General features: G+C 37.8%; 1 protein-coding gene and 1 pseudogene across 1 annotated transcript; both read left to right on the top strand.

The window, feature by feature from the left end:
* The first annotated feature begins 4,150 nt into the window (after positions 1-4,150).
* Positions 4,151-5,403, top strand: LOC113098226 (lipoyltransferase 1, mitochondrial-like; annotated as a pseudogene).
* A 784-nt stretch (positions 5,404-6,187) lies between these two features.
* On the top strand, positions 6,188-22,775 carry LOC113098227 (eukaryotic translation initiation factor 5B-like). Its single transcript, XM_026263230.1, has 24 exons — positions 6,188-6,330; positions 10,562-10,681; positions 12,432-12,507; positions 12,647-13,298; positions 13,708-13,925; positions 14,002-14,152; positions 14,235-14,327; positions 14,421-14,507; positions 15,150-15,218; positions 15,304-15,608; positions 15,705-15,812; positions 15,897-16,007; positions 16,107-16,174; positions 16,738-16,879; positions 16,959-17,090; positions 17,172-17,354; positions 17,450-17,611; positions 17,702-17,833; positions 17,995-18,126; positions 20,342-20,418; positions 20,505-20,669; positions 21,259-21,397; positions 21,537-21,698; positions 21,859-22,775. Exons 1-24 carry the CDS (start codon positions 6,296-6,298, stop codon positions 21,964-21,966), a joined length of 3,627 nt encoding a protein of 1,208 aa, XP_026119015.1. The 5' UTR covers positions 6,188-6,295; the 3' UTR covers positions 21,967-22,775.
* Positions 22,776-23,518: the final 743 nt, after the last annotated feature.

Below are 23,518 nucleotides of genomic sequence, written 5' to 3'. Positions count from 1 at the left end.
GTGATTCAGTGTGAAGCAGACCGACACACAGCGCATCTGAACTGAACTGGTTCTTTTGGTGATTGATTCTGAACTGATTCTGTGCTAGTGTTATGAGCGCGGGTAAACCGAAGGCTTGAATCAAGGGCAATCATCGCCAATAATGTCATTACGTAGAGCGCAAAAGAACCGGTGAACCGTTTTCTTCAACCGGTTTATTGAATCAAACTGTCTGAAAGAACTGGTTTGCGGAAAAGAACCGAACTTCCCATCACTACTGGTTTGAAAACCGATGCAACCGGATCTTGACTCGAGAATGAGTCAATCTTTCATTCATTTCATTTCAATTCAAGTCATTTGTGGATTAATGCTTATTGGAGAATCTAACCATTTCAAACGATTCAGTTCAAATTGGTAAACTAGATCCGGTTACATCGAGTGATTCGTTCATGAACCGGATATCACTACACTGCAGTGCACGCTCACAACAGAACCGGAAGAGAAGACAATGCTGAATAAAGTTATAGTTTTTGCTATTTTTGGACCAAAATTTATTTTCGATGCTTCAAAAAATTCTAACGGAGCCTCTGATGTCACATGGACTACTTTGATGATGTTTTTCTTACCTTTCTGAACATGGACAGTATACCGTACACACAGCTTCAATGGAGGGACAGAAAGCTCTCAGACCAAATCTAAAATATCTTAAACTGTGTTCCAAAGATAAACTGAGGTCTTAAGGGTTTGGAACGACATGAGGGTAAGTTATTAATCACATAATCTTGATTATAGGGTGAACTAACCCTTTAAGGATTCTAGATGTGATGATGGTTCCTTTCATAAATACATTTTTAGTACTTTTGAGATAGAAATGTTTGAATACATTTCTATTGTCTTTATTATTTATTTGCCTGTGATTATGATCATTTAAATTAACTGAAGAGCTGTTTTTTTAAATGACAGTTTTTTTTATCACAGTGATCCCATGAATGCAAACCAATAACTGACCTTGAATACATGTTTAAAAATATATATATATATATATTTTTAATTATTATTAAAATACTACTAAAGAAACAATATGCATTTAACTTAAGACATAATTCAATGCTACATCAAGGCTTGTAGTAGACATCTACCAGAAAGCTACTGAATGAAAAACACAGGCAGAGCTTAGTCAAAGAAGCAAAATAATAGAGATAGAGAAAGAAAGTAGTGAGACCTGAGGTGGGAGAGATGTGTGAAGAGAGGCAGAATGCTCTGTATGGAGGTCCAGAGCAGGTTGAGTGAAGCTGCAGTGCAGTGCTGCAGTGTGAAGCGCAGGGCAGTGAGTCCAGATCTCTGCACTGCAGGTTAATGTAGTTCTTCACTGAACTCAACAGACTGGACACAAAACCAGCACTGCCAGACTCATAGATCCCTCTGATCACACACAGCATGAAGGTAGGGTTCATCCTGTACAGAAATATTTTTCATTATTAAAATCACTGTACATTTTTCTCATACTATTCAGAGTGTTTTTATGCACAAAAATTTTAAGCAATACATTTTACGTGCAGATTTTGTTAAAAAAATAACTGCTTACCATTTAAACTTAATCCGGTTCAGGAATGGCAGTATTCCTCTAATGTTGACCTGAATGTTGCCGTATCTTAGGTTCACAGTCATTTTTTTAATTCCCTGCTGCAGGAAATAATGAAACTCTTCCCAGCTCAAGGAACAGAAAGTCAGATCATTGCCCACTTTCTGCAGGAAGCTTTGAGTCAGATCTTCTTCCTGAGCTTCATAGACACATTTAACCAGCTTCTGAAGAGTCACTTTGGGCAGGCAACACACACACACACACACAAAGAGTTCATTATATTTGTATATTGCTATTCCAGATATAAAATCAAACATTTGAAATGTGTCCTAAAATCAGACCTAAGAGTCACTGGTCCCTGGTGACACAGTAGGACAGACGCAAAAACAGAATGAATGGTGTGTCCAGTAAGGCTCAAACACTTGACAGTCCAGAGTCTCAGAAGAATGGCCAAGCTGCTCAGGACTGCTGTTTCTTATTCAGATCGATTGTGATCTTATTAACAGTGATGGGAGCTCGACCCTTCATAGACCTCAATGCCTGCGCTACTCTCATCACCATATAACCACTCAGACTTAGAAAAACAATAACAACACCTTGTTTAATGAAATTAATCAAACAAAACATAGCATTTAAATGTTAAAGGCACAAAACGTAATATACATAATTGCAAAAACCTCTAGATATTTTGTTAACCTGTGTGCTTACAATATGCTAAAGGTTTCCAACAATGTCTAAATCCAGAGAAATTCACAATTTTAAGTAGTAAAATGGTCAATGTCTTTGTGTCACATGTCTGTCACAAGAATATCCTTGTACTCACTGTGGGTTATGTCCCAGGCTATATTTAGATAGACACATAACCACTGATCTATAACAGAGAACATATATAGATCAGTGCATAACCCATGGATGTTGTTTTTCAAACCTTTCTAATTTTGGGGGTTTTGTTTTTATCATGTAGCCTATCTATTTTTATTTTTAATTAGGCTACATGTTTTCACTGATCATAATTTCCATTTTTACATGCTGCAAAGTTGTGTGATTTCAATTAAATATTTCAATATAATTTGCTATTTTTTCTCCTCTAATCCTCACTCCGTCTTTACTGTTGATGCTGATTGAAATACCATGTGAGGCTATAATTTTAATTCCTATTCGTTTATTTGTGCAGATCGGCTTTTTTAAAGGGGGGTTGGGGGTACAGCGCACCTTATAGGCACAGCATATACGTTTTTGCCAAACACTATTAAACCTTGGAGGAAGAAGGTTAGTTTCACTGCGCTCGCTGTTGTTTTGTAGTGATGCTAATTCAGGTCAAACTTTTGAAATGTTGTTTCATTACACAAAATCACATGCACAGACTAAAGTTACAGTAGACCTAAGACGATCAAGCAAACACATGAGAAGCCTGGCGGGGTACTGGCAAGGGTACTCCCCGAAAAGAGCATCGTCTTGGAGGTGAGGATGAGTGACATTAAGTCCATGTTTAAATTGATGCCACTAGCTGATAGACAGCATTATAGTGCAGTGTTGAGAAAAAGAAAATAATGCATTTTGACATAAGAAGGTGAACCAAAAGCTGCAGCACTTTTGGTGACAAATCTCTATGGAGATGATATACATTTTTAAATGCATAACTCATGAACTGAAAAAAATAGTATCAATTTGATGATTTTGACATTGAGATTAAATGTAAACTTTTACATAACTGAAAAAACTGAGTTGTTGAAAGAATTTCAATATTTTTAATGTGAATTTTTTAATGTGTGTACATGTTTTTCATTGTTTATTAAACTTTGTGAAACAACTGGTTTGCTCATTTTCTGTTTTCTTGCAGCTTTTGAAGTCTTAAAATTTCTTAAATGTTATAACATTGAACCTTAAAGGTCAAATAATCAACCATTTAATTTGAGGGGTCTTAATTACAACGAAAAACATTAGCATTGTTATGTTTTTTCATCCATAAGATTTACCTGTCCCACTTTCTGTGGAATAAAGTCCTGGTCTGATGTATTACAGTAGCTGCTTAAACTATTACTGCATACATGATCAACATATTGTCAAACTGTTTGTGTTTCTTTAAAATTATTGCTTCAACTAATGATTGAACCTTATAATTCCAAGCAGAAAATGATCTTTTAGAATTAGAAGGTTCGATCTGCATTTGACCTATTCCAAAAATTTGAATACATCTCTGTGATTTTTTGTGCATGAAAGAGAATTGTTACCAATATCATTTTTCTATTTGGAATGCAAAGACTTTGAAGCTAAATATCTAAGCATCACTCAGAATGTAGAAAGAACTTTATAATTCCAAAATGCAATTGCAAAGTGCATACATTATAAGTGTTAGGCAAGCTACTTGGAAAATGTACAAATGTTACTACATAACCAACATCATAAGTCAAAGCTCTCTCAGCTGTCTGTTGACTGTCAGTCAACCAGATAGACAGGCATAATAGTTCAGTTTAGGTGTTCATTCAACAACTGTTCCATCCCAATTTGCCAACAAAAATCTGTAATAATTTTTTCATTTGTTTTTAAAACATCTTAACGTACAGGACTTTTATTATGTTTTTACAGTAAATGGGATCCTGTCGACCCAGATGTCAACGTTAGTGTTCCTCTACTAGAGGTGTGGGAAAAACATTGCACAAACTGTGCAGATCTGTACTCCAAGTGCATTCATTCTTGGACAAAAGTGTTTGCTACATACCGCAGAAATTCATTATTTGTGGTTTATTCGTGTTTTGCAGACTTTTTGAGAGATTAAAAGTCAGCGTTGATGTTGAGACTGTCAAACAGGGCATGTGTCCTCTCTGGATCAGTCTGCCTCAAAGGCAATTTTTCAACCTTCTTTGATGAGATGGGAAAAGCTGGTATCATCCTAAAATCTGCTTCAACTGGCATATTTGAGAACCTGACCTTAGAAGACTGGATTCACGATCACGTCGATCTGCAAAACAGAAGCATGCTGTTATTCTGGAGAGTAACCTGCCCATGATGAGACGCTTGGGGATCCCGCTAGTGAGGCATCGCAGTGGAGGTGGGACGGTCTATCATGATTTTGGAAACATCAACATGACCTTCTTCATCTCCAAGAAGAAATACCACCTTAATACCTCAAAGTCGTTACCAGTGCATTAAAAGCACTGAGACCATCTAGATGTCGCAGTGACAGACAGATTTGATATTTGGTTAAATGGCCATTACAAAATATCAGACACTGCAGCAAAATTAGCCAGAACCTCTGATTATCATCAATGTACATTAATGTTTTCTGTTGACCGTTCAATATTGTCCTCAGTCCTGAAGAGTAACACTTCTGAAGTTATCAAAAGCAACGCTATCCCAAGCGTTCCTTCCCCTGTCAAGAACCTTTGGGATGTGGATCCCACTCTTGACTCTTTCACTATCATGGATGCTGTTGCTTCCCAGTACAGTAATGAAGTTGGATTTGATGGCCTAGTCATCACAGTAGATCCCACTCTTGATGCTCTCATGCCTGACATTCATAAGATGGCACGGGATCTGCAGACGTGGGACTGGATTTATGACAGAACTCAAAAATTCAGTGTTTACACATCTTTAGTGGTGGATAGTGTGACTATTAAGCTTGATATGGACATCAAAAATTGTGCTATAGAACAACGTGCAAAGGCAATCCCGGAAGACTGGCTTCCTTCAGAGATGGTGAATGAGTTTACATCAGCTCTGAATGGCAGCAGATACTGTCTGAATGAATGCTGGCGGCTGTGGTCATGAGAACCGTTTCAGTTACTGCGGATGTTGCCGAAAAGATTCATAGTTTATGTGCTGGTGTGGTTTCAGTGATGTGAATAAAAATAAAGTCAGAAATGACTTTATTCCTGCTCAGTCACAGTTTACAGAGATTTGATATGAAAAACACGTAATGCTTCTAGTGTTGATCAATCTGTGATGAAATACTTTGAAAGTTTATGGATTGGGCAGACATTACTTTAGACATAATTCACATCCAATTAATTTAAACCATTAAATGCATCCAAATATTAATAGAGTAATAAAATAGGAATAAAGATTATATTCATGATAAATTATATAAAAAATAATAAGATATTGTTTTGTATTTTAATATAAATACATTGTGTTATATAATTAATACTATTATATTAATAAATATTAATATCCCACAAAATTTATATCTATCTATCTTGGGGTCAAAATGATCGATTTTTCTTTTAAGCCAAAAAATCACTAGGATATTAAATAAAGATATGGTCCAGGGTCACATATGTAAATTATATATACATACATGTATGATTGTGTACATATTTATTTAAAATATGAATCGTATGGTTTTCAGCTGGTGACACGTTTCTCATGCGCAGCGCTCTTGTCGCGCTATACTTGACGTCACAGCGCAGGTTAACACGGAGTAGTATATAATAAGGATGGCCTATTTCATGCTTTTCATTGTCGTTTGTGAGGTTTATTTAAAATTATTATTACGATAATACGATATTATATTTCACTTAAACATGTCAAAACGGCATTCAAACGCACTCTTTTCACTTTATATAAAACTGTATAGTGTACAGACTATCCATGTGTGCTAAAGGTCTGCGCTGAGGCCGCGGTGCGCCATCACTCATTGTCAAGTGCGCATGCGCTAAGCGAGCACGACTAACTTGAGGCGCTAACACCGACTACACGGCACCGCAACGAGGAGGTTACAGCCATATAAACATAATGGGAAAGAAACAAAAAAATAAGGGAGATGACGGGTAAGTTAGGACACTGGTGAATGCGCAACTATGACTCAGTTAACAACATAACGACCGTGTTGTTAATAATCTTTTGTGAGGAGACTCACTGTTAGCCACCTGGCTAGCTTGTAATGGACATGAGTTCATGTGCCGCTCTAACTAGGCCTGTGTTTCTCAGTGCATTACTGACCGTTTAACCAGAGCAATATCATCAGGTGGTCACTGACATGTAAATATAACTTTTACATGTCTAGACACCAACTGACTGAGCGTTGCGTATTTGTCACGTTGGTGGCTTTAAAATGAGAAACAGCAGATCTTGCTAGCCCCCTGGAGTCTAGATCCAGCAGCTGTTAGTGTTAGATTAGTTGTACTTCACATCTGCTCTGATATCAGACGCTGTCCAAGTACAGAACACCCTTGATTTTAAGGGCAGTGGCTTCTGTGTATTACACGCTGTATCTGATTTCTCGCCTGGCAGTGCAACCTCATCCGTTTCCATTGTGCTGCTCGGCGCTTTGTCTTCTGTGAGAGGCTCTTCAGTGGGATGCCGGCGACCTTTGGTCATGTAGAAACAGCGAGAGGCAGAAATCTCCGATTGTTAATGTTCAAAATCTTCCAGGACCGTATTTACCAGCTGAGTTGCGCAGAGTGAACTGTCCCACTGAGATCAAGGGATGTAATTATTAAATGTTAAATTGGACCGTGCCTGTCAGATTTAGACGATATTGAGGGCTTCTGATTATTAATAATTCAGTCCAGATTAGGGGTTGCAGAAAGGTTGAACATTTCCAGTAAAGTTTTTAAACCTTTCAGAAATGTTGGAAGCTTTCCAGGATTTTTGGGAATCTAACATGGATTTTTGGGAAGTTTCTGGAAAGTTTTCACCTCTTTGCAATCCTAATCCAGGCTGTATTTATAATTTACAGTTTAACTGTTTGTGTGTGTGTGTGTGTTTTGTCAGGGTTGTTGGAATTTCTAAAATTTACTTGTCTGTGACATACTATATGTAAATTGATAGTATATTTGGCTGGAATTAGGGAAGTTGTTAATGTTTCATTGACATAAGTAATGGGTTTCTCTCTTCTTGTATATATTCACATACACACACATACATACACTCACCTAAAGGATTATTAGGAGCACCATACTAATACTGTGTTGAACCCCTTTCGCCTTCAGAACTGCCTTAATTCTACATGGCATTGATTCAACAAGGTGCTGAAAGCATTCTTTAGAAATGTTGGCCCATATTGACAGGATAGCATCTTGCAGTTGATGGAGATTTGTGGGATGCACATCCAGGGCACGAAGCTCCCATTCCAGCACATCCCAAAGATGCTCTATTGGGTTGAGATCTGGTGACAGTGGGGACCATTTTAGTACAGTGAACTCATTGTCATGTTCAAGAAACCAATTTGAATTGATTCAAGCTTTGTGACATGGTGCATTATCCTGCTGGAAGTAGCCATCAGAGGATGGGTGCATGGTGGTCATAATGGGATGGATATGGTCAGAAACAATGCTCAGGTAGTCCATGGCATTTAAATGATGCCCAATTGGCTCTAAGGGGCCTAAAGTGAACCAAGAAAGCATCCCCCACACCATTACATCACCACCACCACCAGCCTGCACAGTGGTAACAAGGCATGATGGATCCATGTTCTCATTCTGTTTACGCCAAATTCTGACTCCACCATCTAAATGTCTCAACAGACTCATCAGACCAGGCAACATTTTTCCAGTCTTCAACTATCCAATTTTGGTGAGCTCGTGCAAATTGTAGCCTCTTTTTCCTATTTGTAGTGGAGATGAGTGGTACCCGGTGGGGTCTTCTGCTGTTGTAGGCCATCCGCCTCAAGGTTGTGCGTGTTGTGGCTTCACAAATGCTTTGCTGCATACCTCGGTTTTAACGAGTGGTTATTTCAGTCAAAGTTGCTCTTCTATCAGCTTGAATCAGTCGACCAATTCTCCTCTGACCTCTAGCATCAACAAGGCATTTTCGCCCACAGGACTGCTACATACTGGATGTTTTACCCTTTTCACACCATTCTTTGTAAACCCTAGAAATGGTTGTGCGTGAAAATCCCAGTAACTGAGCAGATTGTGAAATACTGGCACCAACAACCATGCCACGCTCAAAATTGCTTAAATCACCTTTCTTTCTCATTCTGACATTCAGTTTGGAGTTCAGGAGATTGTCTTGACCAGGACCACACCCCTAAATGCATTGAAGCAACTGCCATGTGATTGGTTGATTAGATAATTGCATTAATGAGAAATTGAACTGGTGTTCCTAATAATCCTTTAGGTGAGTGTACATTATATATTCTATAGCGGGGAGTCGTGGCCTAATGGTTAGAGAGTCTGACTCCCAATTGAAAGGTTGTGAGTTCGAGCCTCGGGCCGGCAGGAATTGTAGGTGGAGGGAGTGCATGTACAGTTCTCTTTCCACCTGCAATACCACGACTTAGGTGTCCTTGAGCAAGGCACTGAACCCCCAACTGCTCCCCGGGCGCCGCAGCATAAATGGCTGCCCTCTGCTCCGGGTGTGTGTTCACAGTGTGTGTGTGTGTGTGTGTGTGTGTGTGTGTGTTATCACTACTCTGTGTGTGTGCACTTCGGATGGGTTAAATGCAGAGCACAAATTCTGAGTATGGGTCACCATACTTGGCTGAATGTCACTTCACTTTTCACTCACTTATATGTATTTGTGTGTATGTACATGTATATATTATCCATATTTAATACTTTTTTTTTTTTTTTGGCAAGTGTAAAACTTGGCACAGTGATTTTGGCTAATTATTTTTTTTTTTAATTTGTTTTTGATCTGGTTCAGGTTGGATTAAGTTATTCAATTCCTAAATATAATTCTTCTATAAAATCTGGACATTGAAAGTGATTGATTGTCTGCTTTTATGTTCCACTGGTTTAGTTAAATAATTTTTCTTCTGCAAGCCTTGATTTGTTTTTAGTTTATGAGGTTGACTTTAATACGTAGATTTGAGGTTTTGCTGTAATACGGTCCAATGTGGGACAGCAGCAGTTTTACCTGGTTTGACCTGTTTTCCTTTCGCTTGATTGGCTAAATTTGTCTGGGTCTGATGCTGAGCAGATTCTTGGTCTTTTGGCCCTGTGGGAGGAGGTTAAGTTGATTACCATCCTAATGTGAGCGCTAACCTGTGCTAACCCTTAAGTGCTGGTTTGCGATGTCATTTCCTGTTCCAGTAATCTCAAAAGATGTCATGCGATCCAGCCAGTAATTATTGAGAGCAGCATCGAAACAAGATTACCCGTTACTTAAATACCATTGCTGCTCTTTGGAAAAAAGGCTTTGCATTGCGTCAAAGAACTGTGGTCTGCTAAAACATATTTCAACTTTTATCGAACATCTCTTCTCCATTCATTCAAGTCATTTGTCCATCTTTGCATTAACTTATGTTTCATCACCTGGTCTGTGTTTGCTGATTGCAGCAGGTTTTTGTGCGTCAGGGATGACTGTGTATTTCCCTTTCTGATGCAACAATCATGCAAAAAGGGCTTTAGGCTCCACTATATAAGCAGCACTAGTTCACTTCCTCATCATTGCTGTGTTTGACTTTATTGGTAAGGTATTTTAGTTTAGGTGTTTATATTGTTTTGTGTATATATTATTGCAAATATTGCTGTGTGCTTTCATTGGTTATCTAGAATGTGGTGTTCAGGGGTGTATTATAAATCTGTGCTGTTGGTGTAATGCTGTTTTTTTGCTAGTTTGTAATAAAAATGTATTATCTTAGACTACTAGTGTGTAATGGAAGTCCTTTTAGTGAAAATGTCATGTTTAGGCAGTAATGGACATCCTGTTTCTAAATCTCTGGTAACAGGTGAGTGTTTTCCTGGCCAGTTGCTTAGTTAATCATTTAATGTACACCATTGAACCATGTGAAATTGATAAGAATGATAAGAACTTCTTTCTTGTATTCAAATATTTCTTGTACAAACAGGACGTTTGGGCAAGGGGTTGGCATCTTATTTGAGAAAAAGTTGTGATGCAGGATGTATTCTCTTTGTAATGCATTGTCCTAGAAGACGCAAACTGTAATTTTGACATTTGTAATTAAAATTTAGTCAACTTTTGGAAATACATGGCATGTATGTGACCTTAAATCTAAAAGACATGGAAAAAAAGTGTTTTAAGTTTCTCATTCACATGCTGTAAAAAAACCCTCATGAGTATAGCTCAATATAGTGCTTCTGCTTTTCATAGGGCTAAAGACGACGGAGTTGACATCGATGCGCTTGCAGCTGAAATTGAAGGTGCGGGAGCAGGCAAAGAGCAGAGCAAATCAAAGAGCAAGAAAAAGAAAGGAAAGAAAGATGACTTTGAGTAGGTCTACACCTCTTTCCTACAACACAGACACATTTAATAAGCTTTCAGTGTTTTTATTTTGTTATACAGTGCTGCTCAAAAGTTTGGGGTTGGTAAGATTTGTGATTTTTATTTATTTATTTTTTATTTATTTTAAAGAAGTCTCTTATGCTCATCAAAGCTGGAATTATTTGATCAAAAGTGCAGGAAAACCAGTAATGTTGTTACTTCTCAAACTATATTTAATATACTGTAATATAGTTTCAAATGTATTTTTATCTCTGAATTTTTAGCATCATTACTCCAGTCACATGATCCTGCAAGAAACATTTAAATATGCTGAATTGTTACTCTAGACACATTTCTTTATTATTATGTATTATGGTTGTTGTTACTTTTTATTTATTATTATCAATATTTCAGTACCTCCAGAAAAACGTGGATTATTTTTGTGATTGTTGCGGGCAAAAATACTTGATTTTTTTTAAAAAAATGCGATGGAATATGCGGGACATTTTTGCAATTTTATGCAATGAAATTGCGTGAACTTGCAAAAACTGTGGTTTGATGAAAAAGAGAAAAAAAGGTGATTCTCCCAACACCTTTTTCTCACTAGGCTACTACCTTAATGTAAAGAGTAATTTCTTATTACTTCCTATGATAAGCGAGCATACCAAATCACAGAATATTAAAGATGCAATCTCTTACTGCAACGTAAATTATTTTACATACTACTAATATAATTACAACTGTAGGTTTTTGGTACTGTTCTGTAACAAAAAAGTGCAATCTTACAAACTGTAAAGTTGCATCAACTTCTGAATGAAACTACAACAGTGTTAGTAGCCTAGTGAGAAGGGGGTGTTGGGGAATCACCTTTTTTTCTCTATTTCATCAAACCGCAGTTTTCTCAAGTTCTCGCAATATAATTTGGCTCCACTGTCATGTAACAAATCAGGAAACTGCTTCGCGTATCCTTTTGCGCTTATTTTTGTTGGCAAATAAGAATGATTTGCGCGCTTCAAGTTTCACCCTGGTTTCACCGCGGGGTTTGTAGATGATGTTCACGTCACGTAATTACGTCACTTCATAAGGTTCCCATTGCAATAGGGGGGAAATGGCGCTTTACTTGTGTGAAGAAAACGTTTCAAAACATTTCTCAACTTTCTGCTAATATATATGTGAGTTTTTTGCAATGAAAATACAGGTATTATGAAATCATGCTAGCCCCGCATATTTTGCTTTCTGAAATTGGCAATTTATGCGGCAAAAGAGCGGGGTATTTGAAAAAATGGGACCCCGCATAAATATGCGGCCTTTGGCTGATTATGCATTAAATCAGGCAATCGCATAATCGTGTTTTTCTGGAGGAACTGATATTTTAAGCAGTTGTGCTGCTTTAGGCTATATTTTTTGCTGAAACTATATTTTTCACAGGATTCTTTTAATGAATAAAATTAAATAATTTTTTGGCAACATTATAAATATTCAATGTAAATTTTATATAGTTTAATTAGTACTGTCAATCAATTAATCATGATTAATCACATCTTAAAAGTTTTTGTTTACATGATAATATATGTGGGTGTACTGTCTATAGTTAATGTGTATGTAAATACACACACATGCACGTGTATATATATACACAAAGACTTTTATTTGGATATGATTAAATGTGAATAATCATTTGACGGCAGCAAGTTTAATACATCCTTGCATCATTAAACTATTAATTAATTGAATTAATGATGAACTCTCTTATTTGCAGTGAGGATGACATCCAGAAAGAATTGGAGGCACTGTCATTAGAAAACCGAGGAGGAAAATCTAAAGAAGAGGAAAAGGTATTTTTCATTAACACAAACTGATAATCAGATTCAGCACGAGTTGTCTTTTGTTTTTCTCTCTCTTTTGACAGTGCCAATTTTACAAACAGAGTCATGTGTCATTGACAGCAATTTCTCCATGTGTTTTCTGTTTTAGAAATCTGATTCAGTAGTGGACGCTGAACCTGAGCCCGCTCTGACTAAAGCGGACAAGAAGAAGGCCAAGAAGGGTAAAAAGGCAAATTTGGAGGATGAGGAAGGTGATGAAGATCAGGGTCAGAACAACATGGAAAACGAGCGCAGCGCGAAAGACACCGAGAAGGTGGCAGCTCCCACTCCTGCTGGTGCTGCTTCAGACTCTGAGGATGAGGGCTCACGGTCACGGCAGAAACCTAAGGCTAAAAAGAAAGGTGGCCGGAAGGGTGCGTCTGACTCGGAGGACGATGAAGATAAAGGTGCGGAGAAGGGTGAAGGAGCGGGGGACAACGATGAATCAGATGATGATTCTCAAGCCACGCACAAGAAAAAGAAAAGCAAAGCCAAAGCCAAACTAGACAGTGAGGAAGATGAAGGACAAGAAGAATCGGCCTTCAAGGTGAAGACAGCTGCGCAGAAGAAAGCAGAGAAAAAAGAGAGGGAGAGGAAGAAGAAAGAGGAGGAGAAGGCCAAGCAGAGAGCTAAGAAAGAGAAAGAAGAGGAGGCTTTAAAGAAGGAACCGGGGAAACCTGCTAGCACACCTTCAACCGAGAGCAAGAAAACCGAGGCAGAGGCTTCAGTGGAGCAGGATGAAGCTGATGTCCAGGGAGAAGGTCAGATTGTTCATAGTACATTGTGTTTATGTATGTGTTTATGTACACTATTGGTTAAAAGTTTGGGATTTACAAAACATATATATTATTATTATACAAGAATGCATTAAATCGATCAACACTGACAGCAATAACATTTTATAACAAAAGAGGTGGGGCCAAGATCTGTGGGAACTGGTCTCAAGTCCCACGGAGGAGCTCCGGAAGGATAAAAGGAGGAGTAATAAAATCCAGGCCGGGTCCTCTCTCGTCCTCCACTGTCGTTACTCATCCTTTAATCCGCTCTAATAGTTGCAAGTCATAATAAAAAAAATAAAATAAAAAAGTATAACACGCTCTATAAGAAACTATAAGTCTATTCAATACATCACAAAATCCTACGCTTATTCTGTCCTCTGATTTTCTACAGAGGAGGCTGAGGGTGACAAAAAGAAAAAGGACAAGAAGAAGAAGAAAGGTGAGAAGGAGGAGAAAGAGAAGGACAAGAAAAAGGGTCCCAGCAAAGCAGCAGTGATCGCAATGAAAGAGGCCCTGGCCAAAATGAAGGAGGAGGAGGAACGAATCAAAAGAGAAGAGGAGGAGAGACAGCGACGGCTGGAGGAGCTGGAGGCTCAGAGACTGGAGCAGGTCCGTGAAAGACTCATTCAAGCTTATGTTATCAAACTCATCATGGTTCCTTCATCTCTGAAACCTTCATCCACAGGAGCGTCTAGAAGCTGAGAGGAAAGAGAAGAAGAAACAAAAGGATAAGGAGAGAAAAGAAAGGCTAAAGAAGGAGGGAAAGCTCCTTACCAAGGCCCAGAAAGAGGCTCGAGCCAGAGCAGAAGCCACGCTGCGAGCGCTGCAGGCTCAGGGTGAGAACATGACTGCCAGCAGCTTTGATGAAAGAAATGGTACACATTTTTGGAGCTGATGGTTTCATTGGCTTCTTCTCAGGTGTTGAAGTGCCATCCAAAGATGCAATGCCAAAGAAGAAGCCTGTTTACTCTGATAAGAGAAAAAAGAAGCCAACAGCACAAACTCCTGAAGGTTAGATCCCGACTAATCCCATACCCGTTTCTTTCTCTGTGTAGTAGTCAAGGATGGTTAAAGACATCCTAACACTTTCATTGCTTGTATTAGAAACTTCAGAAGTGGCATTACCCACATTAGAGACACCTCAGCCAATCACAACAGAGATGGAAGTGGACAAACCTGAAGCAGAGCCAGGTAGTTACTTTAATTTCTCAAATTTAGGCTTCTTTGAAATGCTTTTTTTTTTTTTTTTTTTGGATTTTATCGTGATTACAAATGAGCCGTTAAGAAACTTTAGCCATTATTTTGTCGTATGCAATTTCTGCACAACAAAAATTAGTATGTGTAAATGCATATTAAAATGTCTAAAGCCTTGCTTATTTTTTTACTTCTAGAGGTTAATTTACTATACAGTACAATAGCAATATTTCTATCATAATTTTATTTTGGCGGTCTGTTGTAAAAACCTTTGAGCTTTTGTCATGCTAATTTGCAGTTTAATTACTAATGTCAATTTGAATTTGATTCATTGTAATCTAAGCTCTACTTCTGATTTATTATTTCCAAAAATAACCTATTCTGTGACATTGCACACAATACACTAAATTCCGTTTTAGTTCCTGAATTCCACAACTCTGGCCATGTTTTCTGCATCAACTAAATAATAGGGCCCTACAGATTGAATGGCTTATTGTAAAAAAAAAAAAAAAACAAGAAAAGAAAAAAAGTGATAATACTTTTAAAGCTAATCATAGACAAGGATTTGTCTGTTCATGATTTGTGGCTGTAAACAAGGATAATAGCTTACTCTTATTTCTAACATTTTCATTGCAACAGTTAAGGAGCCTAAAGCGGAGGCTGCTGATCTGGACGATTGGGAGGCTATGGCCAGCGATGAGGAGAAAGGTGGGTGTAAAGAAGCTTTCCCACAGATACATTTGGTGGTGGTTTGTTGTGAGTGCTGATTTGTTTGACATTTGTGCGTTCACAGAGATGAAGAAGGTTCACATCGAGGTGAAGGAAACCACTCCGGCAACACAAAAACCTGCTGAAGACCAAGAGAACGGCAGTGAGGAAGAGGAGGAGGAGGATGAAGAGGAGGAGGAGGATGAAGATGAAGAGGAGGAGGATGAAGAGGAGAGTGAGGATGAAGAGGACCACAAAGACAGCAGCAACAAAATGACCACAAATAAAGCAAGAAAAGAGCCGAGCTCCGAGTCGAGCAGCGAGAGCGATTCAGACGATGACCGAACCAAAGAGGAGAGACTTTATGACAAGGCCAAGAGACGCATAGAGGTACGCATACAGTCTTTTGCACTATACGAAGTGGATGCATTTCCGCACACTTTAATAAACAAAGTTGAATCCGCTGTGATTTTCTTTTGTGTTCAGAAACGAAGGCAGGAAAACCTGAAGAACATTAATTTCGACAAGCTTCGAGCTCCTGTGGTTTGTGTGCTGGGTCATGTGGACACAGGGAAGACCAAAATCCTGGATAAGGTGCGTTTCAAAGTGCCTGATGAGGACTTAAAGACTTGTGTGGTTGTTGTGTGTTTAATATTGTTTTCTTCTTCTGTCTGTCAGCTGAGACACACACATGTTCAGGATGGTGAGGCTGGAGGTATCACACAGCAGATCGGAGCCACTAATGTGCCCCTGGAAACCATATTAGAACAAGCCAAGATGGTGAAAAATGTATGCAATTCTTTCTTTCTGTAATGCACATTTTCTTATTCTGTTTTTCCATGGGACTCTTTAAGGTTATTAAGGCATGTGTTTGTGTATTTGCATCAGTTTGACAAGGAGAACGTGAAGGTTCCTGGCATGCTTATTATCGACACACCTGGACACGAGTCCTTCAGGTACACACTGTGCTATTTATTTTTGTGTGCTGAATAAAAATAATAGATTTGATACACTACAGTTTAAGTTTTGGGTGAATTTTTCTTCTTTAACAGAGGAAAAAAAATACTTTTATTCAACAAGAACACATTAAATAGACATTGTGACAATGCCACAAAAGATTTCTATTTCACAATTGATGCTTTTGAAATTTTTCAAAGAATCCTTAAACATTGTATCACAGTTTGTACAAAAATACTATCTGTTTTAAACATTGATAATAGTTACAAAATGTTTGAAAAGATGTTTTAAATTGTAACATTTCAGAATATTATTGTATTTTTGATCAAATAAATGCAGCCTTGGGAAGCTTAAGAATAGTCTTACCATTTCTAAAAATTTGTTATTAATGGTTATACATTTGCTTTTATATGAAAATGGATATTAAGTGTTAACTTGGTGTTAATAAGTTTATCATGTGTAGATGCTGTAGAAAACCTATATGAGTCAAGCACTAAACCATGGCTTTTTAAACCGTTTTTTTTAATAGTGTTTGTATGTTTAATGGCACTCTTCTCTTCAGTAATCTGAGGAACAGGGGAAGTTCTCTGTGTGACATCGCCATCCTGGTGGTGGATATCATGCACGGTTTAGAGCCACAGACGCTTGAATCAATCAACCTGCTGAAGGAGAAGAAATGCCCCTTCATAGTAGCACTTAACAAGGTACCAGATGCTGACTACCGAATGTTCATTCTGATGCCTGCAGCAAGTATTTAAATACTAATGTGTTTGTTTTTCTCAGATTGACCGTCTGTATGACTGGAAGAAGAGTCCAGACACAGACGTGGTGGCCACACTGAAGAAGCAGAAGAAAAACACCAAGGATGAGTTTGATGAGAGGGCTAAAGCTGTCATCGTGGAGTTTGCTCAGCAGGTCGGTTGTCATCGTCTTGTACAGTACAGTCTTATTTACTGTTGAGTTTTACATACAAGTGATGTCTCATTCAACCTTCAGGGACTTAACGCTGCCCTCTTCTACGAGAACAAAGACCCTCGTACATTTGTGTCCCTGGTTCCCACCTCGGCCCACTCGGGTGATGGGATGGGGAACCTCATCGCCCTGCTGGTTGAGCTCACTCAGACCATGCTGGCCCGTCGACTGGCTCATTGTGATGAACTTCGAGCACAGGTCATGGAGGTAAGAGAACAAGCTAACAGATCGTGACAGTCTGGTTTGGTGTGTTTTTTCCCAGACTATAATATAACCAATGCTGTCTATCTTCTATATCTTAGGTGAAAGCTCTACCTGGCATGGGTACGACGATAGACGTCATCCTAATCAACGGTTGTCTACGGGAGGGCGAGACCATTATCGTCCCTGGTGTAGATGGACCAATCGTTACTCAGATCAGAGGGTTGCTCCTCCCTCCACCCCTGAAAGAGCTCCGAGTGAAGGTCTCATGCACAGTTTTTTGTTTTTGTGTTGCGATAAAACTCTTGAGCTTGTTTGTAACTCTCAAAAAAAAAAATTCTATCTGGGAACAGAATCCGTATGAGAAGCATAAAGAAGTGTCGACGGCTCAGGGAGTCAAGATCCTGGGAAAAGATCTGGAGAAGACGCTGGCAGGTTTGCCTCTCCTCGTCGCTCATAAAGAGGATGAAATTCCTGTGCTGAGGGTAAGTGTGCTACTTTACAAACCAAACAGTCATGTCCCTCTATCTCTCGTCCTTCTGCCCTTTTCTCATTCTTACATTAATCAGTCAAAAGTGTGAATTAACAGTTAATCTTATTGCTACATTGGTGACCTTTCCTGCATCCTGATATTGCTTGTTTCTAGGATGAGTTGATCCGGGAGCTGAAACAGACTCTGAATTCCATAAAGCTGGAGGAGAAGGGGGTGTATGTGCAGGCCTCCACACTCGGCTCTCTGGAAGCTCTGCTGGAGTTCTTGCGTACATCCAAAGTGCCTGTAAGCTTTCAAACACTCACACATACTCTCACTAAGCCCATTGCATATAACTTTTTATTGAAGAAAAGCTTTATCAGACACTACTAGGGCTGTGAATCTTTGGCAAGGCTTCGATTCGATTACGATTCATAGGTTTTTGATTCGATTCAAGAACGATTTTTGCAAATTTAGAACGATTCGATTCTAACGATTCGATTCTGCATTCTTTAAGTGCATTCACAGGATTATTTAAATGCTTCTACTAAATTCTTTAAATGCTTAGTCAGGGGGCAAATTACAGAAGCATTTATGGTTAGAGAAACCATAGGTAAAAAAAAAAACAACCTTTTGTCCATTGTTAAATGCTAGTTTAATGATGCGACATGGCATACATAAAAATGTATGTAAGCCAAGTTTTTAAAAAAGAGCTTAAAGAGTATTATGTATAAGCTAACATTTTGTCACACCAGGGACGTAGCCATAATTTCAAAAGTGACAGAAATGTCAAATACAATCATTTTATGTATGTAGACTATATAATAATAATAATAATAATAATAATAATAATAATTATTATTATTATTATTATTATTATTTATTTTTTTACAAGGAATTATCTTTTTTAATTACTTTTAATTAGCTGTAATAAATCAAATACACTGCTGGACAATAATCAATCATTTGTAATCTATATTTTTTTCCCATTGGCAATTTTATGATTGTTTTATATATACTAGGCTACATTTAATTAGCAATTATTTAAATTTTCTGCACAGAATAAGGTAGAAAATATACTTTATAGTTTCAGTACTGTAATAAATGTCAATTAGCACTGCATCATTCATAAATTATTATTATTATTTTTTTTTTCATCAGTTCATTCTGCTTTTATTCAGTTTAGCTGCAGATATAGCCTGGCACGTCTATGAGAGCGAGATCACTTCTCTTTCAGTGTGAAAACGTCTTCATCTCTATTTAACTTTCCTCTCCATCAGCGAATGATTCTGAGAGAAAACACACCAGATGTCTGTTTGCTAATGAAACAAACGCTACTTTCATGCATCTGATTATCAGATAAATCTCACGCTCTTATTTCAAGGTCGTTGTTAATGCTGTGGTTAATTTTAAGTTTCCTTCGTATATTCGGTTCATCCATATTGTTTAAAAACATTTATCATTCAGTGGATCTGTGCGTATGATTTAAACACTTACATTTCCGCTCCGCCCATGCAATAAATACAGCTGTCGACGGCTCCGGTAACTCCGTCGGTAAGATGCAGAGAGCCATTGACAAACTACAGAAAAGTAAAACTAATTCACGTTAGCATTACTGGCCACGAGTCCTATAGATCACACGTCAGCTGCGTCAGAGACGAACGGAGCACGAGCACAATCCTGTGACAGTCTCATCAGGCGGTAAACAGTGGAACGCGTGAAGGACAGATAAGAGGCACGATTCACGAACACACTTCAAGGTCTCCATTAATTTGTGCGTGTAGTAATTTAATGTGTATACATTTTGAAAGCATTGAATCGCTATAGAAATCGTCATTCATTCGATTCTTAGCATTTTGAATCGATTACTGTCCAAGATCGGCAATTCACGATACAAAAATAATTTTTCAAGATCGATGCATATGAATCGACAGGGTTTGTAATCGATGCATCGAGAAAACGAGTGAATCGTTACACCCCTAGACACTAATTTTAAGTTTATAAACATTGGCTAACTGAGATTTTTTGAGGACTTTTATTTTGACAAAACTGAAAAGCGCATGGACCTCCCATTCTCCATCTTCAATAGTTCACTCATTAGTCTTAGTTTAACAGTTCTATTTAATACTTATTTAATAATTATTACAGTGCTTAGATCATTCGTATAGGTTTTTTATTTTTTATCTTATTTTTTATTTAAGAAGTTTGTCCAGTTCAAATTATTTTTTAACAATTCTTTTTTTTAAACAATTTTTTTTATTTAGTAAATATTATGTAAAACACATGCATTTCAGCCATTAAAAAAAAACTATATCGTTCAACTACTTAATAAATTGTCAATACCATAAATTGACAGCATCTCTGTGCGATGCACAAATAGCTCTCCTGAGTTTAATGGTAGAATTTTGCACAAATTTTGGTCAGCTTGTACTTGTTATTTATATTTTGAATAATTAAATGAAATGCAAATATATTTATAATCAGCTGTAGTGTTTAAGGTCTTTTAATCTCTGTTTCTCAGTATGCTGGCATCAACATCGGTCCTGTCCACAAGAAGGACGTCATGAAAGCTTCCACTATGTTGGAGCATGATCCACAGTATGTATTCTGATCCACACATAATAGGCCTTTATCTCCTCTTGTCAGATTGTTATCCTACTCATTGGCTCTCTCTCATCCTATAGGTATGCAGTGATCCTGGCTTTTGATGTGAAAATAGAGCGAGATTCTCAGGATCTGGCTGACAGCCTCGGTGTGCGTATTTTCAGTGCAGAGATCATCTACCATCTGTTTGATGCCTTCACCAAATACAGAGAAGATTACAAGAAACAGAAACAGGATGAGTTCAAGTGCGTTATCTACTGTCCTCACCGGACATACACTACTGTTCAAAAGTTGAAACTAGAGATGCACTGATTGATCGACCAGGGCTCTGAATCGGCTGATTTTCCTCATGTCAGTCTCACTTCTTTACGATTTCGAGCTGATCAGTTTTGTTATCAGCGGCAAAAGCAATGATGTCAAGTCAGCCGTGCATTCTCTCTCTCCGATGAGCCCTTCTCTCTCACAAACGTCTCATTCGCTCCTATTAAGTAGTGCTTTTATTGTGCATTATTTTACTCATTCAGATGGTATATATATATATATATATATATATATATATATATATATATAGACAAAACGCAGAAAAAGTTTCCAGTTTTGGGCTGAAAATGTTGTCGTGTATTTGCCCCTAAAGAAATCTGAAAAACCAACCCCAAAATTTTGAATGGTAGTGTATAATTCATCGTAAAATAACCTGAGTCAAAACATTTTGGGCTATTGAGTCATTTTACATCACGAACAAGACTATGTTCTGTAAGGCTGTGGTTACAGTGGTTTCTTTGAAAAACATTAATGATTGCAGTCTGAGTATCTGAAAGTTTCTCTCTTTTTCAGACACATAGCCGTGTTCCCCTGTAAGCTGCGTATATTGCCCCAGTTCATCTTCAACTCCAGAGATCCCATAGTCATGGGTGTCACTGTGGACGCTGGAGTACTGCGGACAGGCACTCCTGTGTGTGTGCCCAGCAAAGGGGTGAGACGTGTAGAGAACACACACTTTCAGCAGAACAGCTCCGCCTCCACTGACAGTTTTTACATTTTAACCGTTCAAGGGGGAAAAACTGGAATGGTTCGCATTAATATGTTCCACCTTTTCTCTCTCTTTCTCTTAGTTTGTGGATATTGGCATTGTGACTGGTATTGAAATAAATCACAAGTCTGTCGATAGCGCTAAGAAAGGACAGGAGATCTGTGTGAAAATAGAGCCAATTCCTGGAGATTCGCCCAAGATGTACGGCAGACACTTTGAAGCTGTAGACATCATTGTTAGCAAGGTATGCTCTCTCCCTGCATCCTAAAATAAAGCCGCTGGAGCTCATAGGATGTTGCTTAGTTTTTAAAAAAAAAATAGAAATTTGTTGCGGAAAAATACCCCAATACAAATTTTAAAGCATATTTAAATGCCATTTAAACATCTTCCTTTATCTCTTGTAGATCACCCGTCAGTCAATTGATGCTCTGAAGAACTGGTTCAGAGACGAGATGCAGAAATCAGACTGGCAATTAATCATGGAACTGAAGAAGACCTTTGAAATCATCTGAACACAGCAGTGACTGTGACTGACACAGATCTCAAATGCCCCCCGTGCACACATACAAACGCTATACGCTGTACACTCCTAAAGGTCACGTGTGATTCTGGAGTCATCAGTGTTGCTCATACATTTAAGGACATTTGTACACAAACACAGCCTTGCACAGTCCCGTATCCAGGACTCGTTTCTCATGTGCATGGGAGAAAACTCACAACACTCCTCTTTTCCTCTCCAGCTGTTTTTTGGGGGGTGGGGAGTGTTGGAGACAAAAAAAGAAAAAAAAAAGAAAAGAAAAGTGGGGAAAAAAAGCAAGGAAAAAAAGTTTTTCTGTGAGAAACTGGAACTATTACCACTGTTTTAAACAGTGACAAATGTTAGAAAATGTTAGACAACCTTTACAGTTATTCCAAACGTGCCTGTTCTCTCTGATCAATCCAGTTTATTTTTTTTTATCTCATGGTTTTCTCCTCAAAGCTCACTGTATGGTTGGATTAAACTTGAGCTGCTCATTTAGGCCTGAGGTCTGACCTTAAGATTTACATCAAAAGTTATAACGTGAAGTCAGTCATGAACGACTGCTGGAGATTTCGCCAGGCTTTTAGATATCAAAAAACATTTACCTTCTCAGTATTTTCATTTGTCCTGCTTTTTTCTTTCCTTTCTGGAGTGCAGTTCTTAAATTGTCTTTTTTTAAAGTATCATCCCAGCCAGAAACGGACTCCGCTCCTCTCCCTCTCTTCCCTTCCTCATTTTGTTTATGAGATATCAAAGAAATTGAAACGTGAAAATCATCAATAAAGAGATGGCCTATTTATAGATGTTGTTCTTTCTTATATTTTGGTTTTGGTGATAATAAATACACAGGTTAATATTACAAAAGAATAAATAGGCTAGGCATTATATTTTGTGTAAAGGAAAAAGAGACCATTTTTGAGGACCACAAAGATTTGTGACATTATTTTTGTTCAAGTGTCAATAGCCAGTTTTAATGTGGGAAAAGTCATCTTCTTTACTGTAATGTGAAAAAAAAAGAGTAAAATGACAAATTAAATATACATCAAGGTATTAAGTTGTAGGTAAGTTTTAGTTGTAGGCGATTTGTTTTTTCATTAAATTGACAGAATGGTTTTCCATACTAAATTACATCACATATGATGTTTATTAATATATTGATTTATTTATTACTATATCTCATGAGAATTTGAGTGAATATGTGCTTGATTTTTATGAAAATGTTTGAAAATCCTAAAGGTCCCTAGATGTTTTTTTTTTTTTTTTTTCGTTTCTTAATGTGAAATGCAAATGAATTCCAGTCAGTGATCAAACGTCCTGATGAAAAAGAAAAAATGTATTTATCAAAGAGTTTAATTTAATTTTTAATTCATCTGTGTGGTTTTAGGAACGGAAGGGGGCGCCAGGGTTTAATTTGGAATTCAATGGAATATTATTTGGCATACGCGCCTTTTATTTATTTATATATTTTGAGCCGCATTTTCTCGCTCGCACAACAAAGTGTATACCTTCATGGATGCGTGTAGTCTGTAGATCATGCAAGTTGA

This window comes from Carassius auratus, unplaced genomic scaffold (genome assembly GCF_003368295.1).
Source record: "Carassius auratus strain Wakin unplaced genomic scaffold, ASM336829v1 scaf_tig00216437, whole genome shotgun sequence".
Taxonomy (NCBI): Eukaryota; Metazoa; Chordata; class Actinopteri; order Cypriniformes; family Cyprinidae; genus Carassius; species Carassius auratus.
The sequence above is the reverse complement of the archived record's forward strand: the minus strand, read 5'-3'. Positions and strand labels throughout refer to the sequence as shown.